The sequence below is a fragment of the Electrophorus electricus genome, chromosome 17 (assembly GCF_013358815.1).
Source record: "Electrophorus electricus isolate fEleEle1 chromosome 17, fEleEle1.pri, whole genome shotgun sequence".
NCBI lineage: Eukaryota > Metazoa > Chordata > Actinopteri > Gymnotiformes > Gymnotidae > Electrophorus > Electrophorus electricus.
In genome coordinates, this window is record NC_049551.1 from 3,900,326 (window position 1) to 3,912,634 (window position 12,309).

Here is a 12,309-nt window from a genome sequence, read left to right on the forward strand (position 1 = left end):
GTGTGCGTGGGGGGGTATTTGAGTGCGTGAGTCTGTGTGTACCTGTCGTGTTGATCATGCTCTTAGGTGTGGCGGTGGCAGCAGCAAAGATGTTGGGTGTACTGCCGGAGGAGGGCATGGTACTGGTGGGGGGGGTGCCCACCGTGTTCACTGCCATGCTACCAGGAGGAGGCTTCTTCACTGGCACCACCACACTCCTGGAGGTCGCATACACATGCATACACACACACATGCATACACACACACACACACGCATACACACGCATACGCACACACACGCGCACACACGCGCACACACACACGCGCGCACACACACGCGCGCACACACACACGCGCGCACACACGCACGCGCGCACACACGCACGCGCACACGCACGCGCACACACACACGCGCACACACACACGCGCACACACGCGCACACATATAATCCAAGCATAACCAAGTAACTCGAAAGAGTTTTGATCAAATATTAACTGTCCATCGTTCACATTGAAGAAGAATATGTTGCAGTGCATAGTGCAGTGCGTACTTCATGCCTGGTGTTTTCCAACGGGTTCTCCCAGCACACAGCGGGTTAAATGTTTTGTGGTGGTTTCTTGTGTATTATTAAATCATCAGAAGCATGCAGAGGCTCGCGGTCGGTCAGGGCCCGTTCTGCACCCGCAGGGGCCTGCCAGACCGAGCACGGAGCCCCGTTTTAGCTACGCACACAAGCTCTGCTCGGGCTCCAGACAGAAGGGCTGAACAGAGCTGTGTTTAGTGCTAAACTGAGAAATGGGAGCTGGGATGCCCAGCAGTTTGGATGGGCGGGCAATGGTGTGCAAGTGGCAGGTAGCGAGCTCTGGCTCTACCTGTCGAAGGAGTGGAACTGCATGGGCAGCACGGCCGCGGCCTCCCTCTTCAGGGCCGGGTCGGGGTGGTAGGGCTGGGGCTCGGGCCCTGCCTCGGCGCCCTCTACCGGTGCCGCCACCAGGCTCTTGAGGATCTCCTTCACGTTGATGCCCTTGTTGGCCTGGCTGATGCTGGAGATGGACGCAGCCGGCTTGAGGACGTCCGGCCCGGGCGGAGACTCCAGGAGCGACTCACGGGACTTGCGCACCTCCGACGACAGCGTGCAGAGCAGCTCGCTCATGGCGTCTGGGCCGGGCGGGGCGGGGCCCACGGGGACGTCGCTACCCAGCTCTGAGCCGTTCAGGGCAGCGCCCACCGACTCGTCGCCAATGCCGGAGTCGGTGTGAGGCAGTGAACCCTCCAGCGGGAGGTCCTCCAGGGGGCGCTCTCCACGCCCGGCGTCCGAGAAGGAGGACGGATTTTCTGCATACAAACACACACACACACACACACTCAACAGCCATGTAAACCCATGAGAAATTAAACAAACCCACAGGCCCCCTGAAATTCGCAAGCCCTCAAAAGTTGAGTGACAGGCTGCTGAGCTTTGCCTTGCGCCCGCGTCAGACCACGAGGCCCGTCTCTCCCACTGGCTCCAGCACTCCCACTTCTTGTCATCACGTAAGTGCGCGGCGGGCTCAGCGCCATCATGCTGCGGCTGTGCACAGCCCACGCGGCGAAGGACGCTTATTCATGTTGGTGCTTCCCTAATGGAGCCGGTCAGAGCTGCTAACATTGTACTCAGCGAGACAGGTGATAGAGAGAGAGAGAGAGAGAGAGAGGGAGAGAGAGAGAGAGAGAGAGAGAGAGAGAGAGAGAGAGAATAAACCAAGCTTCAAAAGTAAAGTGGGTTTCAAACTGACAGAAACAAGACGGGGAGGACAAGGCACCGATCAATACACAGTGACAAGGTCACACACCCACCCACCCCTGTCCAGAGTGACAAGGTCACACACCCACCCACCCCTGTCCAGAGTGACAAGGTCACACACCCACCCACCCCTGTCCAGAGTGACAAGGTCACACACCCACCCACCCCTGTCCAGAGTGACATGGTCACACACCCACCCACCCTTGTCCACAGTGACAAGGTCACACACCCACCCACCCTTGTCCACAGTGACAAGGTCACACACCCACCCACCCTTGTCCACAGTGACAAGGCTATATATACATATGCACATCTACTGAATTATAATAGGCATCCCAAATACCCTGCTTCAGTCACACTCTGAGCAGAAGGAGTTTTTAGCGTTACCTGTGCTGGTGGGGGAATTAATTTCTTGTCGAATGCTCCTTCCTGATAGGCTGCTGGACCTGCCTATCTCCCTCTGCGGCTCAAGGATGTCCCGGTACTTGGACACCATAAGGACAGAGATGAAGTAGACTACAGCTAGTGCCAGGAACTGGGCCTGCTTACTGTCATCCTACAAACACAGGAGAGAGGAAGACACTGTTATCAGATATATGTACACTGGAAGGCGCACAAAGGACCACACACACACACACACACACACACACACACACACATTTCTGAAGAAATGATACATTTTATGAGATATCCAGTCATAGAAACATACTCATTCAGTCACTTTCCAGTGCTTATACATACACAGATTACATTTATATGATATGAAAGTCATAAAAAAGATACAAACATCAAACTGACATCTTTTTCTTCCTCTCTGGTTGTCTAGTTGTTGGTGCATATGCACAAACTTGCACACACGCATGCACGCACGCACGCACGCACACACACACACACACACGCGCCTCACCACATCTCTGAAGACAACGGCTCGTAGACGGTTGATGTCCACGTCCTGCAGCAGTCTGTCAGGGTCCTTGATGGGAGACAGGTTACGAGGGACATTCGCTATGGCACTCTAAAACACACAGTGCAACAGAGCAGAAAGCACACTGATACACACGTATTCCATAGGCATGCCTACACGTGTATGCACCTTGTATCTCGCACGCACGCACACACACGCACACACACTATTGAGACCTTTGACAAATGAACAATTCTCTTCAGCAAGGACCCTTCTCAGAAAGGCTCGTAAACACATCTTTAATAACGGCGCTCCTGTATCTAACGCCGGACATGGTTTATGCACTTGTGAGTCAGGTATGAGCATAACTATGTGTGAGAGAGAGCAAGAGAGGGTGCGTGTCACCTTGCTGGCAGCCACAGCACTCTGAAGGCTCTCCTGGGTCTTGCTCATGGGCAGCACAGTCTTGCTGCCTCTGTCTCTCTGCCTCTGCCTGCACTCCAGACAGTTCCTCACAGCCACACAACACACTGGGGAAGAGAGACAGACAGACAGGCAGGCAGTTAGATAAGAGCTACAGAATGAGCTGTAGGCTATTATACCTCTCTTTCAGTCAAAGTCAAAGATGAGGAAATTGTTGCTTGTACAACCCATATGAGCGCATTCTGAATTGGGCCAACTTTATTATTATTTTATGTGCAGTTTGAAAGCATCACAAACACCCCCTATATACACAATACTCCCCCCCCCCACACACACACACACACCCAGCCGTAGACATTGGCGCATCAGTCCCCCAGATGACATGTTCTTCTCGGCCTCAATCTCGCTGAAGTTGAGCGAGCTGGCGAACACCAGCACATCAACCATGGCCATGAGTCTGCTGAGGAAGGTGACAGCCGTCTCCGACGACATGCCCTGCGTGGCCTCCACATTCTCCAGCTCCGTCTGGCACGCAAAACACACAGAGGCAGGAGGTTGTAAATGCTGCAGCATATACCCGCACACGCACGCACACCCACACACCCGCACGCACGCACCCACGCACGCACACCCGCACGCACCCACACCCGCACGCTCCCACACGCACCCGCACGCACACACACCCGCACGCACGCACCCACACCCACACACACGCACCCACACACCCACACACGCACCCACACACCCACGCAAGCAAGCACCCACGCACACACGCAAAGCCATAAAGCCAGGAGTTTGGAAATGGTACAACACATACATACCCAGACACACGATCACATACACACAGATTAAAATCCCTCTAACGCATCTGCAAACAATCTCAGATGTCTCATACTCCAAGCCCAGGGCAGGGCGCCATGGTGACTAGGCTCCTGCTGTGAGGTCGTGGAGCAGGTGAGCAGGTAGCTTCTGCAGCTCCTTTCAAAATCACCTTCAGTGCAAACACTGCGGATGCATTTAGCTATCCGGTTTTTTTTAGACCCATCATAGGGAGCACTGAAGATGGTGTTTTCCTTAAATGCTACATGGAGAACACTAATCAAACCTAAAATGTTTTAGATCTTTCACACGCTTAAAAGACTAGATGCTAGTGAGACTGGATGTTCACAGAGATGGGTATGCAATAGTGCATTGTGGGTGTTTTGGCCCAGGTCCAGGGCTCCACCCACCTGTCCCCTCTGAGGACGTGCTCCCATACAAGAAACTCATGCCATTGTTCTCAGCTTGCTTAAGACCAACACAAAGGGAATGCGAACACACACACACACACACACTACTCAGTACATGAGGATCTGCTTTGTGCTAGCACTGGCCTTAGATCTGCATTCTCACACATGTATGATGGGTTGTAGGTTCATGTGCCATTGACATTTGGAAATGAACCTTATCGGGGGCGAAAGCACCCAGCATCAGGAAATGGAGTTATGACAAGAAACCCACTGGTCTTACACGCTGGCTAAAAGTGTCCAAGTCATGATAAACAACAACAAAGGCAAACACAGTAATAACAAAGCAAAACATCATCAAGCTGTTCTGTGAATGTTAAGGTAGTTATGTAGCACGAAAAATCAAACAGTCAAACAGTTAATGAAAGTTAGAAAAGTGTAACAAAAATGGGAACTTACAGGGTTCGCACTAACCTTAGAGCTCTGTACATGCAAAAAGACACAGACATAGGAGAAAGAGAGGATACAGAAACACAAAGAAATACAACAAAAGGTTATAAAATCAAACTGACTGAAACTGTTAAGGGTTAATAAATAAAGGGAACAGTCTGAGTTTAGTAGTACATTTGCAGAGATAGCAGAAGTTAGGTTGGGAGTTAGAAGTGAGTTAAACAGATCAGTGTGATCCGGATTGGGGTTCACGTTCATTAAAGCGCTAGCAACAGAAACACTGACCTGAGCTCAGACTTCATGTTAGAAGGGATTGTGTGTTAAACATTAAAACTGGTTTGGAAGCAGTAAACATGCTCCTGAGCTAGACACTGATTACAAAAAAAGGCCAGAGGCCATCTCTAAGAAATCTAGCTTTAAGACTGAATATAAACACGATCAATATGAATAATCACACATATGAGACCATTAAGGCACCCCGTGGTGTTCATGAAACCTACAAAATCATTTTTCATTTTATTAACTGTTCAGAATCAGTTGGATGCAGTTATTAATCATTACAGAGAGAATCTGCATTAAAGACAGAGCAGGCATAAAATTGAATGATTCAGATTGAACTAATCACATAATCAGACTTTAGAAAGCTTACAGAAAATCAGATAATCCACCCAGAAGCAGCTATTTGCTACAGGACCAAGCACACAATTCAACTGCGCTCCGTGCCAGATGACTTTTGTGCCGTGCGACCTGCTGGGGGCGCTGTGGTGCCACTTACGGTAGGCGACGTGGCGGCAGAGAGCAAGGGCAGGATCCCTCCACAGGCGATGATGATGTTATCAACCATCTGAGAAATGAGGTGGATGGTGTTGTGCACAAATATAATGTTCTCGTTACTGTTCACGAAGTCCATGACTGATTTAGTCGAGTGGCTGTGAGAAACAGAACAAAAGGAAGAGTGGGGAAAAAGAGGAGGAAAAATACAAAAGGCATTAATCACAATGTACCTTCACCCGCCAATACAGACCAAATGTGTCCTTGTCAGGGAACACAGCAACAGGTGAAGGCACCTCTGCAATACAGACGAACAAATGAAATACTGGAAGCTCAGAATTGATAAATGAATTGGTTAAAAAAAAAATATATAAAAAAAAAAATAAATAAATAAAAAAATTCCCTCTGTACCTTTTTCGAACACGCAGGCGTTATTGGAGACACGGATGTTCCGCCTGCCGGTGTGTGTGTGTGTGTGCGTGTGTGCCGGTGCTAAAATCCCAGCTTTGTCTTCACTTCCCTGCACAACGCAGAGGACCTGCTCAGCCTGCTCTAAATAGCCTGGCCAAAATCCCCAACGTTTCCTGCAGCCGTGCTGTGTTAGCCCTCAGTCAGTCAGCCCACCCGAATCGGCAAGCGAGATGCAGAGAAAAAGGTGCAAGGGGATCGTTTTGTTGAGACACATCAGTGGTGGTAGACTCTGGAAGACTTCAGCGCTCACATCTCCACTCGCTCTGACCTACTAGCTCGTCAGCTAATTATAAAATGTGCTGTGTGTGCGTCGGAGCAGGTGCCGTGGCCCTCCTGGGTCTGACAACTCGGGTTTAAGATCAGTGCTTCCAGTCGAGGGTTCCGGCTCCCAACACGGATGAGCGAACCAAACAAGAAGTCTTAATAACAGAGTAAAACCCAGAGAAAGAGAGGGGGAGATGGATAGAAGGGGTGGAGATATGCACAGAAGGGGACCGTCAGTCACGACTAGTGAGATGTGCAGTCTCAGTTAAAAACAGATAACGCATCTCAGCGTCAAACGCTTATTTAACCCTTTACTTTCACTGAGATGCAGAGGTGTGGTCTTGTAATAGCTTGAGAAAGGTTCACAGAAGTCCCACTCTGATTGGCCAGGGCCTAACAAGACTAGCAGTCTTTGAGCCTTTTGTACAGGTTTGTACATGTTCGGGTGTGTTGACGTCTGCGATAGAGCCAAAACATGGGCCGTCCGAGGGCTCCCGAAGGCTGGATTTAGAAACACCGAGAATCTAGATCGCTGTAGCAAGTCTAGAGAGAAACGAGGTGTAAGAGTGCCCCCTGCTGGCTACTCACCTCCGCCACACGTGCACGTCCGTCTCCAGGGCGAAGAGCAGGTCTGTGAGCAGTCGCTGGTGCATAGGCGACCACTTGAATTCCGGGATGCGGAACATCGTGGTGCGCGGGCCTGGGCTGAACTGCCGTCTCTGCTCCTCGGTCATGGGCATGCCCCGGAAGCCCAGGTCGACCCGTAGGTCCCGCTCCATCTGGCTGGCCGAGCGGCCGTGCAGGGCCTGCAGGACAAGCAGCGGTCTGTCAGTGCGCGCCCTGCTCACACGCCCACCGCTCGGTTCATCTGTTCTATATTTAAGAGTCTTTGAACTAAGGGAGGCTCATAGCTGCTGCTCTGTAGGAAAGTTAGCAGTTCCAGTAAGAGGACGTGAGAACGGCACGGAAACATTACGTGCTTGAGGGCACACAGAAGCGAGGACACACGGGAATACAGGTGTGAAACAGGAACATGGAGGCTTCCGTGCGGAAGGGTTTGTACCTGTGTGGTGGCCGTCGTCTGGATCTTCTTCATCTCTTTGTCTTTGCCGTCATCAGAACGCTCTGTGTCCGACGCGGTGCTGACGGCGTCTCCGCTCTTGGTCACGCCCGCGTCCACCGCCCCGACCTCAGGGCGGTCTCCCCCGGCAACGGAGGCCTGCGCCTCGGCCTCGGCCAGCGTGCTGATGTCGGCAAGCGAGTCCTGCAGTTTGAAGGCCTCGTCCTCGGGCAGCGGGCCGGGCCCGGGCCCCGGCTCGGCGCCGCACGACGTCATGTGGGCCAGCAGGCTGAGGTCGTCGGCGGCAACGGCGGCCGGCGTGCACACGGCCTGCCCCGCGCCCGGCAACCCCAGCGGCTCAGCCGGCGCCGGTGAAGGAAGCAGCTTCTCATCGCTCTTGGGAAACAGGAAGCCGTTGTTGCTGGGCACGCTGTCCTTCTCGTCCGCGAGCGTGATCAGCGGGCCCAGGTTGGCGTCGTCTTCGGCCACACCCCCCGCCGTCGTCCTCGGCTCCTCCTCCTTGGGAGGCAAGCTGCCGTTCAGCTTGTGCACGGCCGCGCAGTAGGCGCTGTCCAGCAGCGAGTCCACCTCCACCAGGGGGCCGTTCTCCACCCCTCCGCCCCCGCCCAGCGTCTCCGGCGACAGGTCCAGGTCGTCCAGCTTCACCTCGGTGGCCTCCACCTTCTCCGCCTTGATGTCCACGAGCAGGTCGTGCACCTCCACCCGCACGCCCGGCACGCCCCGCTCCGCCTCGCCCTCCGGGACCTTGCCATCGGCCAGCAGGTTGTGGGAGTCGGCTCCCTCGCTGTAGTCGGCCTCGCTCTCGGGCGTCTGCGTCTGAGACGTATCGTCTATCTCACGGATCTCCAGGCCACCGTTGACGGCGGTCGGCTGTGCCGAGAGTCCCGAGATGGTGCTCACCGAGCCTTTCTTGCCTCTCTTGATGTTCTCCTCCTCCTGCCGCTGGTACTCCTCGTACATCTTAGCCAGATACTCTTTATGGGCTTCATACGTTACCTGTAAGAGCAGACAGCGCGCGCAGGCTCTCAGTCACGCTGGTCTTTACACAGACTGGCACAGCACTATTTAATACATAAAATTCCACTTATGCAGATATATTACAGGCCTTAAAAGAACCTCTAGTTGTTGAAAGGAAGCTTATCTGTTTAAAGGAATAGGCCACTCCTGAAACAGATATGGAGTTTATGAACACTATTCACTGCTAAAATTTTTAATTATAGACTATAATGAACTCATCATGCACAGGACACATAACGACATTGAGTTCACAGGCAGGTTTGTTATCAGGACCTTGGAGTGGGCGATGCTGAGGGTGTCCACCCAGACACGCCAGCCGCCCCACTCGTACTTGATGGCGTGGTACAGCAGGATGCGGAAGATGTTGTAGACCATCTCCGTGATCTTCTGCTCCTCGGGGTTCTTAGGGTTGATGTAGCCCAGAGAGAACATCCAGTCCTGCCAGACGGAGCACTGCAGTAGACACCTACAGCCACACACACACACGCACACACACACACACACACGCACACACACACACACGCACACACACACACGCACACACGCACACACACGCACACACGCACACACGCACACACACGCACACACACAAAGGTTTACAACTGGGTGAGGGCTTTACGGTGTACAGTGCCCATCTAAATTCCACTGGGTCTCCATGAAGACGGCCCACACTGCCGTGAAACCCCCATCATTATCAAATGTGGGACTGGAGCAGAACATCTGCTGGGCAGGAATTCTGTCTCTTGTCCCGCCAGCTCTCACTCGGAGCAGGCTCATCCATCTGTTCACAGAACAGCCGCGCCGTTCCCGGACTTATGAGCAGCAAGGCTGTCGGAAAGACTTTTTAAAGAAAGCCCACGCTAACTGCAGATCGCTAACGAGGAGACGGTTCTGGCAGGAGAGAGAGAGCGGAGGGATTAGCTGGTGGGTGTGTGTGTGTGTGTGTGTGTGGGGGGGGGGGGGGGCTTTCTCCTCTATTACATGATGTATTAATTACCACCATAATTGTTTTAGTAGGGGAAGGAGAGCATAAAAAGGACGTCTATCCATGTCTTACTGTGTGCATGTCTTTGATGGCAGAATGTGTGTGCGCACGCATGTGTGTGTGCATGTATGCGCATGGGTGTGTGTGTGTGTGTGTGTGTGTGTGTGTGTGTGTGTGTGTGTGCATCTGTGTGTGTGCGTGTGTGTGTGTGTGTACAGCCACATACCGCCTGTTCTCTCTACTGTTGCTGAACAGCTTGATCATGTCGGACAGGAAGAGTCGTCGCACCTCCATGAGCTCAGCACTGGGAGTGGAGTTCTTCAACAGTGTGGCTACCACCTTCAGAATCACTGGGAGAGAGAGAGAGAGAGAGAGAGGGGGGGGGGGAGAGAGAGGGAGAGAGAGAGGGAGGGAGAGAGAGAGGGAGGGAGAGAGAGAGAGCAAGAAAGAGGGGGAGAGAGAAGGAGAAAGAGAGGGAGAGAGAGAGCAAGAAAGAGGGGGAGAGAGAGGGGGAGAGGGAGAGAGAGAAGCAAAAATAAGGAAATAAACATTTACATTTTTGTGAATCAAGATTACCGGAATATAGCAGAAATAACGTGTGTGTACTAAAATCTTTTTGGTCCACTTTCAGTCAGTACACTCACTGGGGTTCTGGATCTTGACGGTGGAGTCGGGCTCAGGATGTGGCTTGTGGATCACTTGCGTGCACACCTGCTCTGTGAGAATCTACAGGGACAGCAGGACAAGGGAGTCAGCGAGAGAAAAGCCCCCTACACAGCACAGCACGACCGTATACCACCGCTATACTACTGTATACTACCGTTATACCACCACTATACTACTGTATACTACCGCTATACTACAGCTATACCACCACTATACTACTGTATACTACCACTATACCACAACTATACTACTGTATACTACAGCTATACCACCACTATACTACTGTATACTACCACTATACCACAACTATACTACTGTATACTACCACTATACCACAACTATACTACTGTATACTACCGCTATACTACTGTATACTACCGTTATACCACCACTATACTACTGTATACTACCACTATACCACAACTATACTACTGTATACTACAGCTATACCACCACTATACTACTGTATACTACCACTATACCACAACTATACTACTGTATACTACCGTTATACCACCACTATACTACTGTATACTACAGCTATACCACCACTATACTACTGTATACTACCACTATACCACAACTATACTACTGTATACTACCGTTATACCACCGCTATACTACTGTATACTACCGTTATACCACCACTATACTACTGTATACTACCGCTATACTACAGCTATACCACCACTATACTACTGTATACTACCACTATACCACAACTATACTACTGTATACTACAGCTATACCACCACTATACTACTGTATACTACCACTATACCACAACTATACTACTGTATACTACCGTTATACCACCACTATACTACTGTATACTACCGCTATACTACAGCTATACCACCACTATACTACTGTATACTACCACTATACCACAACTATACTACTGTATACTACAGCTATACCACCACTATACTACTGTATACTACCACTATACCACAACTATACTACTGTATACTACCGTTATACCACCACTATACTACTGTATACTACAGCTATACCACCACTATACTACTGTATACTACCACTATACCACAACTATACTACTGTATACTACCGTTATACCACCGCTATACTACTGTATACTACCGTTATACCACCACTATACTACTGTATACTACCGCTATACTACAGCTATACCACCACTATACTACTGTATACTACCACTATACTAATGTATACTACCACTATACCACAACTATACTACTGTATACTACCGCTATACCACCGCTATACTACTGTATACTACCGCCATACCACCACTATACTACTGTATACTACTGTATACTACCGCTATACCACCACTATACTACTGTATACTACCACTATACTAATGTATACTACCACTATACCACAACTATACTACTGTATACTACTGCTATACCACCACTATACTACTGTATACTACCGCCATACCACCACTATACTACTGTATACTACTGTATACTACCGCTATACTACTGTATACTACCGCTATACCACCGCTATACTACCTGTATACTACCGCTATACTACTGTATACTACCGCTATAGCACCACTATACTACTGTATACTACCACTATAGCACCACTATACTACTGTGTATCACCGCTATACTACTGTATACTACCACTATACTACTGTATATACCACCACTATACTACTGTATACCAACACTATACTACTGTATACTACTGCTATACTACCGCTATACTACTGTATACTACCGCTATAGCACCACTATACTACTGTATACTACCGCTATAGCACCACTATACTACTGTGTATCACCGCTATACTACTGTATACTACCACTATACTACTGTATATACCACCACTATACTACTGTATACCAACACTATACTACTGTATACTACTGCTATACTACCGCTATACTACTGTATACTACCGCTATACCACCACTATACATACTATACTACTGTAATACCACCACACTACCTATATAAATAACATATACACTATTACCCTATACTATCATATACATTTATCTGATGCATTTATCCAAAGCAACTTACAATTATGAGTAAATACAACTTGAGCAACTGAGGGTTAAGGATTTTGCAACTTTGCAGCAGTGGGGCTTGAACCAGCAACCTTCCAAATAGAAGTCAAGTACCTTAACCAATGAGCTACCACTGTCCTATATTACTGCATACTACCATATCCTACCTTTATACTACCATATCCTACTGACTACTTTAGTGCAGGGGAATTGCTCTGCATGTCAGGTTTCTCTGGCCTATATTCATTCTCTGGCTTTGGTGAGAAATGT

General features: G+C 50.0%; 1 protein-coding gene across 11 annotated transcripts in view; it reads right to left on the reverse strand.

Annotated features, from left to right (window-relative positions):
* Nucleotides 1-12,309, reverse strand: part of nbeaa (neurobeachin a) — a 93,526-nt gene that overhangs the window by 16,138 nt on the left and 65,079 nt on the right. For 4 of the 11 annotated variants that reach the window (XM_035535479.1, XM_035535478.1, XM_035535473.1 and 1 more), the window contains exons 19-31: nt 10,000-10,081; nt 9,582-9,705; nt 8,644-8,836; nt 7,336-8,349; nt 6,861-7,078; nt 5,542-5,695; nt 4,776-4,799; nt 3,435-3,615; nt 3,073-3,197; nt 2,671-2,778; nt 2,151-2,319; nt 853-1,315; nt 43-197 (exon numbers count right to left, since the gene is read on the reverse strand). In XM_035535479.1, the coding sequence (XP_035391372.1) occupies nt 43-197; nt 853-1,315; nt 2,151-2,319; nt 2,671-2,778; nt 3,073-3,197; nt 3,435-3,615; nt 4,776-4,799; nt 5,542-5,695; nt 6,861-7,078; nt 7,336-8,349; nt 8,644-8,836; nt 9,582-9,705; nt 10,000-10,081 (3,010 nt within the window). The remainder of the gene's footprint in view (nt 1-42; nt 198-852; nt 1,316-2,150; nt 2,320-2,670; nt 2,779-3,072; nt 3,198-3,434; nt 3,616-4,775; nt 4,800-5,541; nt 5,696-6,860; nt 7,079-7,335; nt 8,350-8,643; nt 8,837-9,581; nt 9,706-9,999; nt 10,082-12,309) is intronic. The other 7 variants (XM_035535480.1, XM_035535475.1, XM_035535474.1 and 4 more) reach the window with 3 other exon arrangements.